General features: G+C 49.4%; 1 protein-coding gene and 1 long non-coding RNA gene across 5 annotated transcripts in view; one reads left to right on the top strand and one right to left on the bottom strand.

The window, feature by feature from the left end:
- TMEM121 (transmembrane protein 121) overlaps positions 1 to 9,964 on the top strand; it is a 187,650-nt gene extending 177,686 nt beyond the window's left edge. For 3 of the 4 annotated variants that reach the window (XM_039483253.1, XM_039483252.1, XM_039483254.1), the window contains one exon: positions 7,002 to 9,129. In XM_039483253.1, coding sequence (XP_039339187.1) covers positions 7,821 to 8,759 — 939 coding nt within the window. In that variant the 5' untranslated portion in view covers positions 7,002 to 7,820 and the 3' untranslated portion in view covers positions 8,760 to 9,129. Of the gene's footprint in view, positions 1 to 7,001; positions 9,130 to 9,577 lie in introns of those variants that run through there. The other variant, XR_005583338.1, reaches the window with a different exon arrangement.
- Positions 9,965 to 18,016: 8,052 nt separating this feature from the next.
- The window catches only part of LOC120370912, a 48,322-nt gene continuing 42,234 nt past the window's right edge, over positions 18,017 to 24,104 (bottom strand). Inside the window, exon 4 of the long non-coding RNA XR_005584058.1 lies at positions 18,017 to 18,051. This is a non-coding gene — a long non-coding RNA (uncharacterized LOC120370912). The remainder of the gene's footprint in view (positions 18,052 to 24,104) is intronic.

Below are 24,104 nucleotides of genomic sequence, written 5' to 3'. Positions count from 1 at the left end.
ATATACAAGCTTATGGAGAGCCTGATTCTGACATGTAGCCATGAGGTTATTGAACCACAACTGCCCTTTGTTCAAGCTGGCTGCAGACGAGGAAGCTGTACCCAAGATCACGTTATTTGCCTAACACAAGACATTGAAGATGCCTTTGATGTGGGCAAGAAAGTTGGTGCTATTCTGCTGGATCTGTCACCTGCACATGACACTGCCTGCTAAATTGTTTCATATTGTTCCCATATTGTTCCCATGGTGAAGTTCATCATGGAAGTGATAAGGAATCAGAACTTTAACTTGCAAGCTGGAGACAGCCAGCCAGCTTTGGCAGCGCCATCCAGCCTGAACAGAGGGAGTTATGGTTCTAGGAGAAGGAAGGCCCAGCTATCCAGAGAAGAACAGCTCCAGGCCCCCCAGCAGATGGCTCCTGCCACTACCACTCCAAACAGGGGAGAAGACTTTCAGACGCTGTGTGGGGCTGTAGTATAGGGTGTGCAGGACTGTATGGATAGCGGCTGGGCTGGGTGGGCTGTGCTGCAGTGCAGAGCCCATGTATGGGTGTGCCCAGGGTGCCATGATATTGTAAAGTGAGCCTGAGTGACTCCTGCCCAAATGAAGATTCACTTAGACACTCAATGAATTGTCCAAATCAAATGCTGAGTTACACGTGTGTAAGCAGAGTCAGGATGAGCTCTACCCTGACATCTGGTGGTAGATTATGGGGAGTGCAGAAAGAAGTTTCAAGTATTCGCATTAGCATTTCAGTTATTTGCATTGGCACTCCCACCCCACTTAGCATACCACACAGCAGCCTGGGATGGTTATTTTCACAGCTATGGGAGCCCCAATTTCATTGTTATTGGGGCAGGAGCAATAAAATGTTGTCAACCCAATTAAGTAAATGAGGAACTGCTAAACTGTCTTATGATAGAGGGTTTCATTATCAACTAAATAGCACTTGCTAGACAAGGGACATGGGTTTCAAAACCCAGTCGAGAGAGAGAGGCTGGGGACAGATATCTGTACTTGGTGGTGCAGGCTCCTTGTGTGAGCCAGAAGCACCAGTTCTACCTATGCCTCTCTCCACTGTGGAATGTTAGAGTTAATTTTTGATTCCCTTAAGAATCTAGATACAGGTTACTGAGCTCAACTCACTGGCACTGGGGCTCCCCTACTATGAGCTGAAATCACTGAAGAGCTGGACTTGCTGAGCTGAGAGCACTGAGTACTGTGCTAATGAGTGGGGGAGCCTGAAGCAATACCGTGGAGCAGAGCAGCTGGCAGAGCGGAGTGGAGCAGTTGGTGCAGCCACTGGGTGAGTGGAGCCAAACAGCTCACGAGGATGGCTGGAGTGGATCACAGGACAGCTGGTGGACCAGAGCAGCTGGCAGAGCGGAGCAGCCCACAGAGCAAGCGGAGCTGAGCTGTTTGTGGGGATGACTAGTGGAAGCAGAACCCCACGAAGAGGCAGGGCAGTTGGCCCCGAAGCCACGTAAGGTGCCCCTTTCTACCCAGGCTGGGGAGGGGGACCTCTGCAGAGAGACTCTTGAACTCTGGAACTGCACTGACCTGGGCCAGAGACTTGGGATTGTGGGACTTTTGGGACTCTGGGTGATTTGGGGGTTGCTGGACTCAAGGGCCCAGAGAGAAGGACACGGCCCAATTTGCTGGGGTGGGTCTTTGCTCACGGTTTGACCTATGAACTCTAGCTGAGGTATTTTCCCAATTTAATGCTTGTTGTTTATCATGTAATTAAACCTTTTCTGCTACACCAAGGCTCTGTGCTTGCGAGAGGGGAAGTATTGCCTCCTTGAGGCGTCCAGGGGTGTGTGTAAGATTTTCCCAGGTCACTGGGTGGGGGCTCGAGCTGGTTTTGCATTATGTTGAGGGGAAGGGACCCCTATGTATTGAACCCGGCCCTTGCTGCTATCGTTTCGGCCCGGCAGAAGGGTTACACGTGTATTTGTGGGCACGGGTCAGGCCTCTCTATAGCCCCCAAACCCAGCTCAACTGAAACCATCAGTCAAGTGTGTTTAGCGGCTATCACACCCCTGCCACCCATCTGGAATGACATGATGAAGCTGTTAGCTCCAGCAGAGGCTAAATGCAAGAAATTTGATCAAAAACAGTTCCTCAGCTGAGCATCTGTAGCATCATCCTCAACATTCGTGTGTTCTGACTTGCAGTGAGCATGGGTCCTCCAGGGGAGTGTCGGAAACATCTGGTTCACAGCAGCATGCATTAGGGACAGGTTAAAAGACTGCTCTAGAAACAAGAGTTTTTTCCAAGAGAGGGATAGCTGTTCTGTTAAAGACACATTGTCTGATAGCTTGGTCTCATGCTTCACCTACAACACAAGTCCTCTGCAAAAAAGAACAAAAACAAAAAGAAGAAGAGAAGGATCAGGTTTTATTCTACAATCTGCTGCGTGGCACATTTCACAGGGTGCACACACCTGGCCCTCAAGCTTTTTCCTTTACAACTTTCTGCTACTATTGTTTGCCAGAGATGGTGGATAATCTGATCCGCATGTGCTGTGATCAGAACTGTTCTTCTAAACTAAATAGAGCTGTGGTGAATGGGTGACCTTCAACTAGCTGCTGAATGAAGTGGCGAGGCTGAGCTGGTAGGTAGAACTCTCCCTTCCCAGGAGATACTGAACCAATGACTCAGGATGGGGCACTGAGATATGGGTGGGACATATCTTCTCAGACACAAATGCTTGTGATCAATAAGGATCCTATTTTGCTCTGTTTACAAAGATCCTTATTTATTATTCTGAGAGCAAAAGAGGATAACCCTACATAAGAACAAGTCTAGCTTGGGGGAAAAGGAGGTTGAAGATGGGATGCTGTCAGGACCCACCCTCATTCTAGCATGGGTAATTAAGTACCCCCTGCAGCATCAGGTGGATATGGCATTCGTCTCCAATTCCAATTCTTAAACTGGTGAGCAGTGTTGCTGTGAGCTGTTAAACAGTGGCTGTGCTTCACTACAGAGGTGGCTGCATTCCAGTATATCCCACAGAGGTATTCTGAAGCTTAATTGAGTATCATATCTGTGAAGCATCTTGAGGCCTGTGCCAAGGCATTCATGTGCTCCAGCATGGAAGGAGCTACTGGGTTCTGGCCAATCAGAGGTGAGTAGAGGACCTGGCACTCTCTGTGAAGTGTATATCAGGACTACTTTAACATATGCCTTTTACTGGCGCTCTTGGCAGGCAGGTGACACATTGGTACAGTGGCTAAGAAGAGGTCAAAGGAGGTCTAGCCGAGCCTCAAGGGAGCTGATTGGCAGAATCTCACCCATCACCTCTGAATTCAGCCCTCCCTCCCTCTTTGTAGAAGTGAATTCCCACTCAGCACATTACTTCCCATTTCATTAGTAATCCTCCCACAAGCTGCAGAGAACCCAGCCTGCTGCCAGGCTGAAATTGGCCCAGGTTTCCCTGAGAAGATCCTGGATAGTCTTTCCCCAAAAGCACTGGGCAAGGTCAATTCTTTTCCTGAATCTCCTGGATTCTAGTAGCATGGCAGGGCGGTGCCAGAGCTCATTTGTGTTACCACTACCTGAGGGAACTACACAACTGGAGATCAGGGCATCAGCATGAACCCCAGAAGTCCCAGTTGTCAGAGGAGATAGACCCAGCATGGGTTTCACTTCAGGTGGATGAGTGGTATTGGTCTCTTGGAGATGTTTTCATCCTAGGTTTTCAGTGCATGCCAGTGAGATACACTGGTACCAAATGATGAACTCGCTGTTGCATTATGTGACTGCATAAGCCTGGGCATGCCCAAAGAGACCCTGTTGTACAGCATTCCACACTGCTGCCCTGACCGGAAATGGCGTCAAACAGCTCACGGAAGGCTAACACAATGAGCCATCAAGCCTGCAGGCTGGGTCAATGATTTTGATTGGCTCTCAGTTACTGTCCCAGCCCATGAACAGTGGGCAAGCATGACTGGTGGGCCAGGAAACAGGTCCCCTATTTAAGAGTGGAATTCTGCTCTGTGCATTGCCATAGGTAAGCAGGGCTTGTTGGAGGGACTCTGCCCAGCTGGAAACACTGAGGAACCTCTGACACAAAGGAAGGGCAAGATCAGACACAGGCAGGGCTGGTTCTACTGTTTTTGCTGTCCCAAGCAGCACGCCGAATTGCCGCCGTGGATGGCGGGGGCAGTCTGTGTGCCGTTAGGGCAACATGCGTGCCACTCTACTTTCCCCTCAGCCCCGACCTGCTCCTGCCACCCGTGCACCCCCCGCTCTCTCAGGCCTGCCAGGGCACTTAGCGGGGCGACATGTGGATCCCAGCGCACGCCACTGACCTGCCAGGACCGAGCTCGAGCTCCCCGCGACAAACTCTTGGAAACCCCCCACCCCACCCGCTCGGTGCTGTTGCAACTCATCCGACCGGCCCGGCCAGCCGTGGGAGGAACATTCTGGCTTCAGGAAGGGCCAGCCTGGAATGGGGCAGGGAGTGGTACCTCCCCCCACAGGGGGAGCTACACGGGGGTAACACATGTCCCCCGCCCCTCCCCTCCCCCCGTCAGGCCCAGGCCTCCCAAGGGGATGCCTCTCCTTCCAGCCGCACCCGGGCTAGGCTGACCCATTACTCTGCAAGGCTGCTGTAGGTTGGCCCCAGCTGGCCGCCCACAGGCGCTGCCTGAGTTACACGGGACCCTGGCACTCTCCTGACTGAGCTGTGGCCCAGCGCTGGTGCATGTGGAGTGTCCGTGCTCCTATCTCCATGGGCCCTGCTCAGCCCGCTGGGGATGGCTCAGGAGGAGCCGGCTCTGAACCTGGCCCGAGACCCCACTGGGCTGGATGCTTGCAACTGGCTATGGCAGGGGTATTGTGCTAGGCTCTGCAGCCTCCACTGCTGGCCACCAGGACTGGCTCTACTGTTTTTGCCCCCAAGCAGCGCGCCGAATTGCCGCCGCAGACGGCGGGGGCAGTCCATGTGCTGTTAGGGCAGCATGCGCATTTCCGCGGCGGTGGCAATTTGGCGGCAGCTTCTGTCTTCAGCTGGAAGACAAAAGCTGCACCGCCACAGAGAGCTAAACATAGAAGCTGCCGCCAAATTGCCGCCGCCTCGGAAACGCATATGCTGCCCTAATGGCACACGGACTGCCCCCACCATCAATTCGGCACACTGCTTGGGGGCAAAAACACAGGGACTGCTGCCCCTTGTAGATTACTGCCCCAAGCACTTGCTTGGGATGCTGGTGCCTGGAGCTGGCCCTGGACACAGGACATTGGTTCAAAGAGCTGTAAGTCTTGAGAGCTTTAAATGTCTCTGTGGCTAAGAAATTCCTTTGCCAAGCCTGGGGGGCTTGCCTTCCTGGCACCTTGTATGCAAAGCAGTTACACTAGAAGGCCAGAGTGCCTAGGTGGGCAGTGTGTAAGTGACTGGGGGAGGGGGTGGTTGGGAGGTCTCTGACACTGATTTTGGGGTCTAGAGCAGTTGTGCCCCACGTCCCAAGGAAGGGCATGAGCCCAGGAGTGTGCCATAGGATCACAGAGCTAGACACAGTGACTGGATTCTACCCAGACCCAAATGGCTTGGAAGCGCATGGAACCCAGCAATTAGTCCACTTGAAGGAGACTGGTGCCTGTACAGAAGGAGACTGGGTCAGGTTGTAACATCCAGCACTAGGACTGTAGGGACAAAAATGACATAAAAGCTAAACTTCCTGTTTGCTTTTAGTTTGGCCAGGACTCTGTAACCCACTGGTGAGTGTGTGCTACAGGTTCTCCACTGTACCTGATCCACAGAGAATGTGAGCTTGTTACAGCCCCACCCACGGCTGCCTGGCTCTTTAGCTGTAGCCACTCACATTCTTACCTCCAGTGGTCCCTGGTTCAATCCCCAGTGTGTTGACCAAGCTCAAGCCCGTCTGGCCACAGGCTCATAGCAGTGCCGTAAAATGGATGGTCTTGGCTAGCTAAGGCAAATTCTTATTAAGACAGAAGGGACAAGCAGAGGAATAGGAAAGAGAAGAAATAAAGTGGGTAAGGAAAAGAACACACAAAGCTGGCAAAGTCCCACATCCCACATAGCGGGATTCAGCCACAGCTGGTGTAGGTGGTGATGTCATTGAGATCCCTCTCTCTGACCTGGTCAGGTCAGGACACCTCTCAGGATTAGCACAAAGAAGGACCAGGCCCAGGAGATGGTGAGGTTGGTAGCCATGATAGTGAAGGTCACTTCAGAGCCAGCTTTTCTCCCAAAGTCTCTTTCTGTAAGAAACGCTGAAGGCAGTGGTGGGTGGAACAACCCATCCCCTCATTATTTTGTTTACCACTTGGGCCTAATATCAGACATGCCAATACTAGCTCATTGACTTTCAGTCTCACCTTGTTCCTATTTACCAGACATGAGTTTAACACAGTCTTTAAGTTATGGGCTTTTCATTTGGACTCAGTCACTCTGTCTCCCCTTTGCACCTTTACCCATCAGCATTAGCTGTCTAGGTTATTGTGACACCTTAGGACCTTCCGCTCCTCCCTTCTCACAGCTAAGCTCAGAATGAGAATAAATTGATAGGCCAGTCATCACACTGTGTTGCTGTCTGATAGAGACCAGCAGGGATTCTCTTGCACCTGAGGGCTGGGGTTCTTAGGAAGAGGCTTCTATACCTCTGCCATTTGATGCATATTTCCTATGCAAATCCATGTAACTGCACCACCCTGCTGTGCATTTCCCTGAATAGAAAGATATTCTGCACTTCCAGAGTCACAGGCAGGCATTCTAATATTAGTACTTATTTAAGTTGTGTTTGAAGGGAAGACGGACATTAGCCTCCCCCACACTCCAGTAGCATTGGTGAACATAGGTTTAAGGCAGCCTGAGTGTGCGGGAGTCTCAGTTACAAGCAGGGAGTCCAGCTCACAGCCTATACATCACCTCTGGAGCTGAGGGACTTCCACAAATGCATTCTTCCCCCCGCCCCCTCCCGGTATCTGTGACTGGCAAGCCCTTAACCAGTATTCTCCTTGGTCTCTTACAGATTGCAGTGAATGGTGGGCCAGAGGTGAAGGATTTAAACCCAGTGCCAGGAAGAATGAACAAGGTTCACCATGGATAATACAAATGAGATTTCTGCCAGAGGACAGGAAAAGGGGAATCCCGGCTGAGGTAGTAAAAAGCCCCTAATCTCTGACTCTTGAGCCCTTCACCAGGAGGAAAACACCATTTCCTGAGCTGCTTCACCTTTCTTACACCCCGACTGGCTCCTGGCAGTACAGATCTGACTCACTTGCCTGATTATTAATCTGATTTCCAAGGATCTGGAGAAGAATTTCTGGCTTGGTGCCAGGAAGCGCATTAGAGACATTGACTTGCTGCCCACAGGCCATGCAGGGACATTCTCTCCCCTCTTACTGACAACAATGGAAAACCCAACAAAGGGGCAGAGGATTTCTTAATGAGGACTCCATGTGTTTAACCTCTGCGGAGCCCTTGGGAACAGCACTGGAGAGTGTTAGGTGATGTCGTGGAGGATCTATCTGAAAGCTCAGTGAGGGACCAGCTTTGCTGCCTAAAGAGCAGCACTACTGGATTAAAGCCTTTGGGATCAGCTGTTGTTAAGCAATGCACTTGGAATTCCAGGTGCATTGCTTTGCTGCAGCACCCTGATGTGAGACCCTTGAGAGCCGGGATTGTCTATTGCTTTGTCCTTTCAGGGACTTTTTATGGGGGGTTGTTCCTGGTGGCCTTGGTGCTTTGTCTATAACTGATGAGCCTCTTCACTCAGCCCATGGGCCTCTTCCCTTGAAGTGAAACAAGGAGGCTCGAGAGAGAGAGAGGGAGGGCAGCTCACCTCACCATGGTGCTGCCGCCGCCTGACAAGCGCCACGTGTGTCTGACCACCATTGTCATCATGACCAGCATGGCCTTCATGGATGCCTACCTGGTGGAGCAGAACCAAGGGCCACGGAAGATTGGTGTCTGCATCATTGTCCTGGTGGGAGACATCTGCTTCCTCATCGTGCTGCGCTATGTGGCGGTATGGGTGGGGGCTGAGGTGAAAACAGCCAAACGGGGCTACGCCATGATCCTGTGGTTTCTCTACATCTTTGTGCTGGAGATTAAGCTGTATTTTATATTTCAGAATTACAAAGCAGACAAGAAGAATCTGGAGACAGTGGCCAGGAAGGCCTTGACCTTACTTCTGTCCATCTGTGTGCCAGGGCTCTACCTGGTGCTGGTGGCCTTGGACAGCATGGAGTACATACGAACCTTCAGGAAGAAGGAGGATCTGCGGGGACGCCTCTTCTGGGTGGCCTTGGACCTGCTGGATATATTAGATATTCAGGCCAATCTATGGGAGCCACACAAGACTGGGCTTCCCATCTGGGCAGAAGGGCTCATGTTCTTCTATTGTTACATACTGCTCTTGATCCTGCCTTGTGTCTCTCTTAGTGAGATTAGCATGCAAGGGGAGCACATTGCTCCGCAGAAAATGATGCTTTACCCTGTGCTGAGCCTGGTCACCATCAACATTGTCACCATATTCATCCGGGCCATTAACATGGTCTTGTTCCAGGACAGCAGGGTCTCCACTATCTTTATTGGCAAGAACATCATTGCCATAGCCACCAAGGCATGCACTTTCTTAGAGTATAAGAAACAGGTGAAAGAATTTCCCCAGAATGCTATTGCCCTGGAGCTCCAGCAGAACTCAATCTCTCACAATCAGACTATCCACAGTACACAGGGAATTTCTCATGAGCAGTCACCCACCAGGGAAATTCTGGATACATGACAGATCACCTCCAGACATCAGCATTGGCTTGCATTGCATTGGGGGGTGTAGGGAGGTGAGAAGCTGCTCTCCCATTGTATGGGGCGTGCGTGATGGACGAGTCCCAACAAGGAGAGCTCTCCCAGGCACAAAACACTTACCATGTTTTAATCAAACTATGGAGTGTTTCCTAGACCTCTTCATCTCAGGTATAGCCCTAGGAATTCTCCAGAATAACCAAATGAACTTGCAAAGGACCAGAACCAGCTACGCCCTCTGTTTTCCTTCCACTCACTCCTCCCCTGCCCAACCAAGTTCCCTGATGCTGAGATTTCTCTCTTTGTTCCTTAAGACTCTCACCTTTGATCCAAGTCCTGGAATGAAGATATTGTTACCAGAGTCCTTTTTATGGAATGGGAATGGGCGGGAGGGGCATTTGCACCAGTTAATCCTGTGATTATAGATGTGTCTTATGTCAAACGGTTGCGTTTATTGTTCCCTATTTATAACTGTCTCTTTTTTGATCTTTTCTGGGAATCCCCATTGTTGGGTCTGGTTTCTTTTGGTTTGTAATCCACTGGAACAGCTCCCTTTGCTATTTGTCCCAGCAGGAACAACACAAAAAGTAGCACCTGATACAATAAACAGCTATGTCTCTCCTCTCATTCTCTTGCTACTTGGCTCAGGCTGCTGGTTGGGAAGCAGGGATATCCATTTCTGCTAGTGCACTAAGCCAACTCAGCGGGGAGCAGTATTTGACAAGCTAATGTTAATCTAATGCTGGTGTTTTATGTATCTTGTTCACTTCAAATGACTCAGCACAATATTTCTATTTTTAGAAGGATCTCTCTCTCTCTCTCGCTCGCTCTGGCAGTGCGAATGCTCCTGACTACAACAGATGGTGCAGTGCAGCTGCCCTGGTGAATCCAACCAGGGCCAACATGAGTGGAAGCAGATGCCGAGGAGAGCTAGTAATAATGACGACGATGATGATGATGATGCATTTCACTCCAGCATCAGTGTTTATAAAGAGGGCTGCTTTCCACAGCTACTATATTTTTAAAAATAAAATATTTCCATAAAACGGAAAGAAGTGCTGCTTGAGCCGCATGACCATGGGAGGGCTGGGAACCAGCACCATGGACAGATCTCCTCCCCTTTGGGTGTGGCAAATGGCTCATACAAGCAGCTGTGGGGCAAATGAATAATAAAAATAAAAACCCAATGAGAACAAACTGATCTGTAGTTTTGTGTCTGTGTTTGGCGGTATGTGGAGGGCTTGTAGAACTGCAACACTGCTGGTGTCCCATCTCATTTGGGATCTCCTGAACCCACAGCAGTTCCTGCCACCAGCATTCCAAGCTCCACAGCATCTTCTCTTGCTACTCCATCCTGATTCCAGAGCACATGGCTGTGCTCTCTTCTCCCCGGAGAGCATGATCATGATGCATCGCACGGCCTCCCCCAGGTGCCATAGCTTGCTCGTTCTGCTGCCTAGAGCAAGCTGAAAAAAAAATGATGGAACAGTTTTCCATCAGAAAATGATGCTTCCTCGATTGCAAAATGTTTCATGGGAATGTGTTGATTTTGATGACGTTTTCTATAGAAAAATTTCAAAATGATTGGCAATCAAACTGGAGTATTGTGCTTTCTCATTTCATTTTGCGATTCCCATTTTGTTCCATTCTGATTTTCTTGTTTCATAGAATCATAGAATCATAGAATCATAGAATTCAAGATCAGAAGGGACCATTATGATCATCTAGTCTGACCTCCTGCAAGATGCAGGCCACATGCGATCCACACCACTCCTTTAGCGCCCCTGCCCCGCCCCCATGCGAGGAGGAAGGCGAAAAACCTCCCATTGCCAATCATCCTCCTGATGGAAAATCCTTCCCCCCCAATGGCGGCGGTCAGCTGGCATGAGAGCATGGCAACCTCAAAACTCTCAACCAAAAAAAATCCTATCATACCATTGATTGACCATTGTATTTTACCAGTGTGTGTTACTATTTGACCTTAATTGACCTATTGACTAAGCCCCATCATATCCTCCATATCCTTCCATCTATTTTAATCTTAATCTTAAAGTCCCTTGTTCCCTGTTCTGTTTCCCTGGCTGTTCAGTTTCAGTATTTGACCTGATGGTTACCTGAACCTTTGAAACCTTCTCAAGCCTTGATTGACTGACTGACCTATGATATCCGTGCTCCACATTCCATCACAGCACTGAGCTGATTTCCTCTTTCTAATCCTTTTATCCTCCTTCCTTATATTTATCCTCTAGTCTTATCCTTCTTCTGGTATCTTTTCCTGGTTAAGGAAAACAAACCCGGCTCCTCAAAACTTCTCTCTCAAGAAGGCCTTCCATTCCACGGATCCTTCTATCCTTCTTTCTTTCCTTCTCCTTCTTTTTTTGATTTCATCCTTCTTAAACAAAAGAGACCAAAAAAACACCAAATACAAAAAATGAGGTCTCTCTCCAAAACTATATATAACGGCACTAGCATCTCCTTCTCCCTACTACCTTATCCCGCCTACTAATTAGCTTTTACCGCATTAGCTTTATTTTTCACTCATACTCATCCTATCCATCATCCCATCACTCCCAACCCCTCTTCCCCTCCTCCTTCTCCTCCTCCCCCCTGGTGTGTCCTTATGTCCCCTAATTTTAACTAAAGTTATTGAATTTAGATATTAAACTTATAATAACCTACTTCTACCATCCAATTTGTTACACTTACTAATACTCCAGTTTCTATCTCCATCTAAATCTCCCCCTCCCTATCCTCCTCCTCCAATCAATTCCCAACCTTGGTGTGTCATCCACCCCCTCCTTCCACCCAAGTACTCTTTGGTTCCCAGGTCAGCAATAAATAGAAATAATAAATATTGAGAAAAAAAAAAACCTTGAGAAACTCCACTGGTAACCCCCAACCCTCCAGTTCCCCTTCCATACTACCCTCTGCTCCTCTCCCCCCTAACCCCCTCCTTTATCCACCCTTGATTTTTCATTTCGATCCCATTTTTTTTACAACAGTAATTCTTCATGTAATCTTCATATAAAATTAAATATTATCCATCCATAGATATATTAGATCCAATTCTAAAAAAAAAAAAAATCCAAAGTCAAGAAAAAAGAGATCAAGTTGGTTTTCGCATCTATCTTCCTTCGTAATTCATCCATGTAATCTATCCCCCATATCCATCTCATGTGCTCACTTTTCTCTTTTTTTTTTTTTTTCATTTCCATGACTTTGCATACTACAGATGTTTCAGTTTGATTTTTACATTACATTATAAAATATTAATTCTAATATTATATGGTTTTTAAATATATTAAAATTAAATGTTTCAGTAAGGTTATTTCAATGTTTCAGAAATGAGATTTTTTTTTCCCCAGAATTTCCATTCTGTGAACATTTCAACTTTACATCCCAATACTGGATGAAAACAAATTTCAGAATTTCAGAATGTCCCACAGGCCAAATGTTCTGATTTCTCTCCTGATGCCCCTACCCACCATAATACACCTATGCTGGTACTGCTAACCCCCAAAATAGCATGGTCATGCCACTCGCTTCCCTCCCCACCCCAGACCACATTGCTGCTGACTCTGCTGTCGTCCCTGACCCAGGAAGCCCTACATCAAAACCCTGTGAACCAGTCTCGCATTCTGCTTTTCTCAGGGGAACATACACAATGCACAATCCAAGGCAATGACAGGGCACTGCTGGCATGACATAGATTCTTATTTACCCTGATCAGGTGCCCATGGAATCCAATTTGCCATCAGGCAATAACTGATCCTTACTGGCTATAGTGCTACTGTAACGCACTGTTACCATGATGGGTATGTGTCATCCTATGTTCCTGACCCTCAAAGGCTGTGAGTCTGTTGCTGCCTCACACCACCCCCTTCAGAGGTTGGCTGTTCAGTGCGTGCTGCAGCAGCATGTGCTTTTTAGTGCTGGATGACCTGAGTTCAACTGTAGGGGTCATCCAAGGCAGCGGCCATCCCACTGCAGTGCAGATATCCATCAGCTTTCAGCAGGCGGGGCAATATTTTCAGATGCAGACACCTAGACTTCCTACATGGCCTGCTCTCTGGAGTGCTGCGCAGATCTCCCAGGGAGAGCAGGAGGCAGAGGGTGGGCAACAGTACCTCAGTTCTCATTAAAGCCGCAGCTGGCTTTGACGCTCTTTCTTTGAAGGGGGGGAGGGGCTCACTGAGTAGCTATGGACTGAGGTCTAGGGACATGCCACACTTCCCTGAGAGGACAATGTACAGACAACTCCTCCTTGCAGTGCCATGGCCCAACTGCCGCCCTGCCCCTTTGGGGCACTGCACCCTCCTGCTTGCTGCCCCCATATGCTCACTCACTGCACTGACAACATCTGTCCCCAGGAGTCCCAAATCACTGGGCTGAAACGGCCTGTCAGGTGCCACTGCAGCCCTGTGGCCTCTGCTGTGAAACCTTCCTGTGGCGAAGGCGCTCTTCCTCGTAGTTCATGCAAACCACCAGACCTTGCCCTGGGTTGGAGACCCCTTCTACAGCCTTTGAGACACCAGGCTTCACCCAGAAATCACTGCAGCCCCATGATACTCCCAGAGCCCTCCAGCAGCAGCTCCACAGTCCTGACCAGGGCCCTGCCTTCCCTGCAGCCTACACGGGCCCTTCCCCCATGCCATCCCCACCCTGCAGAGGGAGAAGGGCAGCAGGGGTGGGAGTTCCTGCCCGTTCCCGAGCCAGGCAAGACTGTGGGTTTGCAGGGCTGGCTCTGCTCTCTGTGCATGGGGAGTCCATGCATAACGCTCAGGTTGCTGGGAACCCCAGCGTCCTCTACAGCCAGCCTGCCAAGGCAGCCATCACTCCTCTTGCTTCAGAGAGCTCAGCAAGCTGCTGTCAGGGTGAGAGATGGGCCTGCATCTGCACATCACCGAGCCTGCAGGTGCCTGCTCCAGGGTGTGGCCTTGGCCAATCACAGTCAGGGCTTGGGCACAGAGCACCAAGTGGGAGCTTTCGCCCAGTGTCAGGAGAGTTTGCACTTGTCCCAGTTACCATGTTCAGACCTGAATCTGAGCTCCCTGTATCCCAGGGCAGGGGGCAGGGCAGGGCAAGACGGAGGATTGGACCAGGACTGGTTTCAGCCCATCTCTAGTCAGGACAACAGCCTTGTCTGCATGGGCCCCCTGGGGCTGTACTTAGCACGTCTTACTGCAGCACACTGGGAAAGCTGGAGCCAGCACTCATTATCTGCACAGCAATGGGCAATCCGCACTGATGCCTCCCAGCACTGACCATACGGGGGACAAGGCCACAGCGACAACACGGTCATCTAGGAACAGTTAGTGTGAGCCCTCATGGCCATGGGATTTTGAAAGAAAGATACACCTCACCCCCGACACACACACTCTCAGCCACTCTCTCTACCCTGGCCCACCTCACCCCACTGACTCCAGCCCCAGCCACCCCCCTGTACAAGCTGGGACCAAGCCTATTCAGTGACCAGGGTTCCTCAGAGCTGTAACAAGACAAAGCTCCTTCATGAGGTTCCATTGCTACCCCAACAAAAGTGCTACCTCCCCGCACACAGCAGACGATTCCCAGATGGCTGTGGGGACATGGGGATATGCTGTCCCTGGTTAGTGTGGATACCCATGGTTAGCTGGCACCACACACACTGGATCAGAGTCACCAGTTTCATCGTATAATTGGTGCTAAATGGAGCTGGTGATGGTTGCGTTCCTCTTGAAACAGAAAGGTAGGCCCCCCTCCCACTCCCACCTCCCTGAGAACGTGGGCCACAGTAAGTGATGCTCCATCTTTCTGTGGGGCTTGTCCCAGATCTAGTGTGGGGTGTGTTCTGAGCCTGAGGATTTACCTGCGAGTCCTAAGGGCCCAGACAATCCAGGTGATCCAGGGCAGGGATCTAGGCTCCTAATGAAAGCAGCCACTCCAGTCTGCTCAGCATTGCTACCTTGTTGGGGACTCTCTCTGATACCTGGTAGTGCTGACAGACCACTCCAGCTACATCCAACCACCCAGTTGTCCTCACACCTGAATCTAGCCTCCATGGGACACATCTCCCTGTTCAAGGAGAGGTAGCTGTGGGCCATGTTTGTTAACTCTGTGGAGGCCACTTCCCTCCTGGGTGATGTTGTGGGGCTTGTCCACTGGGATAAAAAATAGGGAGGGAAGAAAAGCAAATAGAAAAAAGCAAACGACCTTCAAATGGCCCCAAATAGAGTGGGTAGCACTGGAGAATAGACATCTCATTTCCTTCCCTGAGAGAGCAAGAGAGAGCAGAGCAGATATTTAAAATGGATTAGCAGAAATTAATTAAATTGCTAAATTACTCTGGAATTACATGATAACCCTACTGATGTCATTAGAATACATCACGATTAGCATCAGTGCAGTTAACTCCCTAGTATTTAATAACATTCAACCCCTCTTTTTGGTGTCTAATTAATTTATGTCCCATTCTTTTAAAGCTTTTCCCATAATAGATAAATGGTAAACCTACCAGCCCTTCCAATTCCTGCAATGCCTCTGGCACTGGTACTGTATAAAGATGCTACATGAGTGCTAACCATGCTCCAGATGATGGCTACTGTCATTTGGAACATGGGTCAGTAACTTTTATGGGACACAGAGTTACTCCTGCATGCAGAAGATCAGAACAAAGGGCTATCCACTGCATTAAGCGCTCATACAGACATGCCTTCCAGGCTGCCATAAGTCATTGGACACAGCACTTGCAGCTAGTGTGCAGTCTGATTTCACTGCCTCCCTCCCTCATCCTGGCCAGTCAATCCAAAAGGAACTGCTGGGAAGTTCTGCAGAAGACATCTTCACTGAGCACTGCCCAGGAGCCACAGCTGCTGCACCTCCCTGCTGCATGCAGGCAAAGGGAATGTCAGAGTAACAGCCTGACCCCAGCTCTTTGCACGTCTCCAGCACCTTTCACTGGAGGTGCTCAAAATGCTTCCCGAGCAATGAAGGTGCCAATCCCCTTGCCAACCAGAGAGAGGGAGCGGTAGGGCCAGGGTAGAATTTAGCTCATTTTCTAGCTGAATGGAGACCACTGAGAGCTGTAGCCACAAACTGGTGCAGGTGTAACGCCGACAGACCCCGGTCATCGGTGGGCAGGACTAAACCTGGGGCCTCATGAGCTTAGTGCATGAACCTCTACCGCATGAGCTAAAAGCCAACTGTCTCTTAGCTAAGGCTGTAGAGCAGACTCATTTTATCTCTCTCTCTTTAAGTGGTCTTGGTACCACTAGGTGGAACAGAACACCACACTCAGGAGGTGTGTGGGTTACATAGGCACTACTTCATTTGTAATGAAAGAGGTGCTGGGGCACAAGCAATTAGGTGCTGGGGCATAAATAATTTTTTTACATTCAGAATTGATGCAGCAAGTCCTGACATGCTGGGGCTATGAACTGCCAAGCCTAGAGGTGTGTAGGCTCAGCCCTGGCACAAATTAAGCATTGGGTGCAGGATCAGTGCTGCCCCCTCCTTGCCATCCTAGGAAGGGCATGCTTGTTGCTGGTGTCCCTACCACCTCCTTACTACTCCAGGACAGATAGCTGCCTTGGGGTCTCCTGGTTATCTGTCTACAGCAGGCCTGCACAACATGTGGCCCGGGGGCTGCATGCGGCCCGCATGGGCTTACTGTGCAGCCCACGGGGGATGAGTAGGTGGGGCTCACTGTGCAGCCTGTGAGGGGTGAATAGGCAAGCGGCGGGTGAGGGAGGGGGGCTGAAGAGGTGGGTGGGCAGTGGCGGGGGGTAAGGAGGCAAGCCGGGGGGGGGCTGAGGAGGCGAGCGGGCGGGCAGTGGCGGGGGGTAAGGAGGCAAGCCGGCGGGGGAGAGGGGGCTGAGGGGGAGAGCGAGCGGGCGGGCGGTGGCGGGGGCTGAGTAGGCGAGCCGGGGGAGTGGGGGGCTGAGGAGGTGAGCAAGGAGTCAGTGGCTGACCTGTTCTACTGATCTGGTCTGGCTCCCATCCCCTCTCCAAGGGTTGCAGCTGTCTGGAAGTGCCTGCCTTCCACGCCTCCCTCATTCACACCTCATTCATTCAACAGAGGAATTGATTACAAAGTTAGGGGAAGAGCTTATTCTATTTCTAGCAAAAAGACATTTTTCTTTTACCTTAATTATACTACTTTAGGGGCCCGCTATAACATATTACCAAAGTTCAATACTGCTGTTTCGGTGGGCCAGCACTGGGGAAGCGCGGGGTGGGCGGTGCTGGGGGAGGAGTATTTCAGGGGGGCTGGGCGGCGCTGGGATGTGTGTGCTGTGTTTTGGGGGGGGCTTGGAGGTGCTGTGGGGGGGGGGTGGCGGGGCTGGGGCGGGGAGTTCGGCCCTCAACTGTTTTATTTGGAGTAATATGGCCCTCGCCGCTTTACGAGTTGTGCAGGCCTGGTCTACAGGGTATGCACTTACACGGTATGCACACTGCCTGAGCTTCTGCCCACATGGAAGTCACTCCAACTTGGGGCAGCCTGCACTCAGGGCCCAGGATTTTGCAAGGCCAGTGAGTCAGAGACCAAGACCTGCTGTAACTCGGGGCCATGCCCTGTCATTTTGCAGCATGGACACAGCTCAAGCCAGAGACCTGAGTCAGAAGTTCTATGTAGTGCAGTGTGGATGCCTTAGCATGGCTGTGAGACCCAGTTCCAGCAACTGTAAGCTCAGATTTACAATGCAGTGTGGACAGACCTCATTGTGATGTTCCCCTTTGGTGTTATCTGGTCACTCCAATCCCTGACTCTGGGAGCCAGCCTTACCCTGCTCTTCTATGAGAACCTCCACTCCTGGGCTGTTCACGCACAGCCTCTGGCATGTAAGATGCTCCTTGGATTGTGCAACCGAATGACACTAGACAATATCTCCAGTTCCAGACACAACCCTAGGAACCTCCATCTTGCAGGTTCTAGGTATGCCTGCTGGACGCTGCAAGCTTATATGAGTTCATCAATTTAACAAAGAAATTGATATGCACCAGGCTTGTTATCCCAAGGGGAGTCTCTGACACACTTCAAACCAAACGCACTGTTTCAGGTAGAATAAACAAACAAATGTATTAACTATGAAAGATAGATTTTAAGTAATTATAAGTCAGAGCATAACAAGTCAGATTTGGTCAAATGAAATAAAAGCAAAACACATTCTAAGCTGATCTTAACACTTTCAATGACGTTACAAACTTCTCACTACAGGCTGGCTGGTTGCCGTTCAGCCAGGCTCTCCCCGTCAATCAGTCCTTCAGTCACTTGGTGGTGATGTCTGTAGATGGAGCTGAAAGAGAGAGAAAGAGCATATCAAACGTCTCTTCCTTTTATCATGCTCTTTCTTCCCTCTTGGCTTTGCCCCCTCCCTTCAGAGTCAGGTGAGCATTACCTCATCGCAGTCTCAAACTGACCAAAGAAAAGGGGGATGACTTACTCAAGAGTCCAACAGATCCTTTTCTTGCTGCCTAGGCCAGCGTCCTTTGTTCCTGTGAGGGTGGGCTGAGTTTGTCCCATACATGCCCTGATGAGGTGTGAACTGCCTCTCTGATCTTGGAGAGTTTTTGCCTGGCCTTATTTTAAGCCATGAAGACACATTTTCAGCCTCATAACTATAAACATGAAATTATAACCTACAACATTACTATAACATTACTGTAACAACAATTACTATAACAACAATGCTCAGTGCATCATGAGCCTTCCGAAGACACCCAACATGACAAACTTTGCATTGGATACCACACAATCATATTATAAGGATGAACATGGGGTGCTGAGGGTTCCCCCGAGGCACAGAGTGTCACACCCATATGGTCCCCATTACCATAGCACCTGAGTGTCTCATGATCTGTAAGGTATTTCTGCTCACAACACCCCCATGAGGTAAAGCTATTATCCTGACTGTACAGATGGGAAACTGAGACACAGAGAGGTTAAGTGACTTGCCCCAAGTCACATCAGCAGTCTGTGGCAGAGCAGGGAGTTGAACTCAGGTCTTTTAAGTCCTCAGCTACCACCCTGACCACTGAGCCAGTCTTCTCTCTAGCCCTAAAATGACAGTGTAACAGGTATGACTCTGGCCCTTCTCCTGGCTTCACTCAGGCTAACCAGTGCCTTACTCCAGTGATTTCACTCTGCCCACGGCACAGGGTGCTAACTCTTCTCCCCCTCCCATTGCCTTTTCCTACCTCTCATGCTCCTACTAGCTGCCACTGGAACCCACAGTGACACCTCGAGCTCTGCCCAGCCCTGCACTCACAGATCTACTCCCTAACCCTCCACTGCTGCTGCTCCCTGTGAACAGCTCATTGCTAGGCAGAGGGGTTGGGATGTCACAGTTAATGTAGCCCATCATCCCCCACAACTGTGCTGGCTGGGATCCCCCCTACACACCACTGGTAAGATATGGCCAAGATTCCTCCAGCAGGTAACACACATGCATAAAGTCTAAGGCCAGAAGGGATAGTTGGATCATCTAGTCTGACCTCCTATACACCACAAGCCTCTTGTAAACCGCACCACAAGTATCAGAGGGGTAGCCGTGTTAGTCTGGGTCTGTAAAAAGTGACAAAGAGTCCTGTGGCATCTGACAAAGTGGGTATTCACCCATGAAAGCTCATGCTCCAATATGTCTGTTAGTTTATAAGGTGCCACAGGACTCTTCTCTGCTTTGCACCACAAGGACATTACAAGCGAAACACAGAGGCATTAGGAAGCATGGAAATGACCAGTGACAGTAATATAGATTCATAGACATTAAGGGCAGGAAAGGACCACTGTGACCATCTCATCTGACCAGCTTGGCAGAGACCAGAGACCCTCACCCAGAGCTTCTGGTGGAGCTAGAGCTGATCTTTTGGAAAGCGACACCCCAATCTCGATTTAGAGATCTCAGTGATGGAGAACCCACCACACTCCCAGGTAAGGGGTTCCAATAGTGAACCAGCCTCCCTGTTAAAAACATGACCCTACTTCTAGTATGAACTTGTCTCGCTTCAGCTTCCAGCCACTGGAGCATGTTCGGCTTTTTCTGCTAGACTGAGGAGCCCTTTAGCATCAGAAATCTTCCCACTGTGATCAGGTCATCTCTTGCTGAATGAATTAGGCTAATCTCACACTGAGGCAGGTTTTTCAGCCCTCAACTCAGTCCCATGACATACAAATGGTCCATTGCTCTTACATTATGTCCATTCCATTAGCAGCAATGCATAGGCACACACATTCACATTTAATAAACTAACTAACTCTGCCCAACAACAAACACTTCTGAGCGTGTTCAGCCTCCACATGGTCAGGCAGCTAGGGCTAGACTGTGACTTGAATACAGCCCCAAACAACATGCACCAGCATAGTAGCATTGCCGGGGGGCATGTGAATCACAGACCTTCTGGGCCCCAATTCACTCTCTTCTCCCTCCCAAGCGAGGAGGGGAAAGGACACAATACTGGCCCGTAACAGCAATAAATGACTTCCCTCCTCTACTGATTTCAGTAGAAGTTAGGCACCTAAATACCTTGAACACCTGGCCCCAAATGCTTAACTCCCTTTTGAAAATGGAACCTAGGGTCCTAAATTGCCTAGGTGTTTCTGAGAATGTTGCCCACTGTCCCCATCAGAGGCAGGCTTGTTAGTGATCCAGCACTCAGAGTTTACCAGCCAGAAGTAGCACAATTCATGTCTAGCTGATAAGAGGGACCTGCTCCAGGTACTTCCCCTTACATCTGCTAAGGCTCTTGCAAGGCTCTGACTCCTGCACCTCTAACATGCCTTGGCCCAGCTGTCAGTTCGCTCCCCCCAGTAGCGGCTCCCAGTAGCTGGGATGGAATTGTGGGCATGGCACTAGGGAGCAGGACAAGTTATTTTAAGGTACTATCCTGAGTAGATAAAAGTATGTACATTGGAGCCCTCACCCATGCCAGTGCTCTGTGAAGCTTTTACAGTGGCAGTGACATAACAACTGGGCAAGTGCACATGTATTGCAAAACACACCCTGCATGCCACACAAAACACGTAGAGCATAAAATACACAACACGTGTTGACAAAACCCACGCCATTACCCAAACAAGTGTGCTTCTGCTACCCCAAAAGCCTCCCTGGTATCTGATGGCGCTAGGCTCCAGATTCAGGGGTCAGCTTGGATTTGCCAGCCGTGATTTTTCAGCCTTAGGACTAGACTCTGACTCAGCTCCCTTGCCCACCCAGGACAGCAGGCCCCCTCCCTCTCCATACACACACCTACAGGGTCTGCAGCCACTGGGCCTGGGCACAGAGGGTCCTCAGGAGCTGCTGATAAGCTTACGGGTAAGAATGGCATCAGGAGGAACAGACAGGACCTTGGCCTGCCTCCCTCCCCCATGCTTGCTAGGCCGCACAGCTGAGCTGGTGCAGAGAGCATGGCTTAACATGCTGGTGTACTGAGCATCCACCCTGTACCTGCTGGGCCTGGATAGACAGAGAAACTTACTTGCTCCCTGCTCCTGGGGACCGTGGGCACAGATTACAGATAATACCCAGCAACTGAGCACCCAGGGTTTGAAATCAATGGTATTAGGCACCCAGCCTGCTTAGGTGCATTTCAGAATCCCACTGGGCACCAAGCTGTATCTGTAGGCACCTGAAGACTGAAAATCTGGCCCCTGCTACCTAATCCTTCCCCTGCAGCATTGAGAATCCAAAACACACCAGCATCTTCCTAGTGCCAGGAGGTCACAGCCTGCAAGGGCCTGGACATACAGAGGAAAGTAGCCAGTTCGGTTTTCCTGAGTGAAGAGCCAAAAAGAAACAAAAAGCTCACTGGCAAGGCATAAATGATTAGAGCACTTTCTGGTTCATTAGCAGTGTGCCAGGGAGCCAGGCGTGTAGCTGAGAGATCTTTACTGAGCATGCACAGAGGCCAGGGTCACATGCTGAGGCTTCTGTTTGTCTGGCAGCCTCCTGGCCCCATCTTGCAAACAGGAGAGCCGGGTGTCACACCAAAGTAGGTCCCACCAAAACTTGCCCAGCCTGCACTCAGGTTCCACCTTGACAATATCGGGGTTGAATTAGTAACAGAGTGAAGGATTTTTTTTTCAGTGCAATGTGCCCAGATTATGTTCCATTGACTCCAGTGAACATGATACAGGTGGTGCAGGCTTAAGCCAAAGCCCACTAAACTCAATGTAAACTTAAGACTCCCCTTGATTGACTTTGGACCAGGCCCTTTAGTGAGGGGAGAGTTGGGTCCCCTGTGAGTTCCGATTTGACAGTGTTGTGATGTATTGAGGACTGTGATGGAAAGGTATACTATCACTTTAGGAAGGGCAGGGGGTTCCTGGTCCTGCCTGCAGGCTAGGGGGGGGCTCTGCTGGGAAACATGTGATCAGAGTCAGTCTGTAGCCAGCCAGCCAAGAGTAAGGTGGGCTGACTTTGTTGTGCTTTGTTGCCTTAGGTTTCAGCCTGCTTTGTCTCACTGTGGTTTTGATTAATATGTGTTATTGGTCGGGAGTCTAAGACTAGAAGGCATGTCATGTTACCATCTCCCAGCCTGATCTTCCAGTTAATCAGAGTGCAGGTGACCTGGCAGCTACTGCAGCATCCATATCTCCATCTCAAATGGATGTAACCATGCACATTCCTGAAGAAAAGTGTAGATCAGAGAAGAGTGTGACAGAGGCACAAGAAACAGCTGCTGCTGAGTTTAGTTCCTTAAGTCTAGATGATCCAGGACTGTGGACCCACTTGAGCAGTAGCCTGAGGGACTTCCTTGTACTGCATGGGCCACAGCAAGTGAAAAACTTCATGTTCCCCCAAAGACAATGAAAATGGAAGTTTCCATCCAACACATTACTGGTTTGAAATCCCCAATGGTGACAGAGTGGAGAGACCATGGCTTATGTACTCAAAAACCCAGAATGATGGAATTTTTTGTTGCAAACTCTTCCAGTCTAATGTTCCAGCCACATTGAGACCTACAGGAACAAAGGACTGGAAACATCTGGCTAGAACTCTGGCATGCCATGAGAAGGCAGCGAATCACCAGAGAGCATTCTATAGGTGGAAAGAGCTTAAGATGAGAATAAGGTTAAAGGCCACCATAGATGATCAGCATCAAGAGAAGATTGCATGAGAGTCTCTTTACTGGCAACATGTTCTGAAAAGGCTCATTGCCATTGTGAGAGTGCTTGCTACCCAAAACCTAGCACTGTGTGGCACTTCAGATCAGCTATATGTGCCAAACAATGGAAACTTCCTTAAAATTGTGGAGCTGATGGCTGAGTTTGATGCTGTACTCCAGGAGCATCTAAGAAGAGTCACCACCCAAGAAATGTACACACACCACAACCTTGGAAAAACAATTCAAAATGAGATCATACAGTTACTGGCAACAAAAGTCAAACAGAAGATTGTGGTAGATCTGAAGTCAGCAACATATTACTCTGTTATTCTGGACTGCACACCTGACATCAGCCATACGGAACAAATGACTTTAATGGTACGTTTTGTAACAACAACAGAACCTAGTGAAAATGTCCCTGCAATGGTGCCTGTCAGAGAGCATTTTCTAGAATTTATTGACATTGATGATACTACAGGAGCTGATATGACAAATGTGCTTCTTTAAAAAGCTGGAAGATACGGGAATTGCGATAGCTGACATGAGAGGTCAGGGATATGATAATGGTGCCAACATGAGAGGAAAGAACAGAGGAGTGCAGACATGGATCCAAGAGTTAAACCCTCAAGCTCTTTTTGTCCCATGCAGTTCTCATTCATTGAACTTGGTGGTCAGTGATGCAGCTTCAGCTTCTAGTGAGGCTGCTGAATTTTTTAATGTAATTCAAAGCATCTATGTATTTTTCTCTGCATCAACTCATCAACGGCAACATTTGAAGCAACATTTGGGAACATCCTCTCGGACACTGAAACCACTTAGTGCCACATGATGGAAAAGTTGAGTGGAGGCGATCAAGCTTATCAAACACCAAATTGGGAAGATAGATCATGCCAGAGTTGCCCTTATGAAGGATAATGCTATGACAGGAACTGTTTGTGGGAGAACAGTGGCAGAGGGAAATGGAATCACCAGAAACATACATATCTTCAAATTTCTGTGGCTTAGTGTTGTGTCTGTTTGAAATAAATGTTGTAAGCAAGAGACTCCAAGGTGTTGACCTTGATATAACTGGAGCAATGGAACAACTGGACAAAGCAAAGTCATACCTACAGTCTTACTGGTCAGATGAGGGATTTCAAAACGTTCTGAAGAGTGCACAGAAGTTGGCAGAGGAACTTCACACTGAAGCTATTTTCCCATCCATTCAAGAATACAAGAGTTACCGAAGAAGAAGACATTTTGATTA

Source organism: Mauremys reevesii, linkage group 8 (assembly GCF_016161935.1).
Source record: "Mauremys reevesii isolate NIE-2019 linkage group 8, ASM1616193v1, whole genome shotgun sequence".
In the NCBI taxonomy this organism is placed as follows: domain Eukaryota; kingdom Metazoa; phylum Chordata; order Testudines; family Geoemydidae; genus Mauremys; species Mauremys reevesii.
The sequence above is the reverse complement of the archived record's forward strand: the minus strand, read 5'-3'. Positions and strand labels throughout refer to the sequence as shown.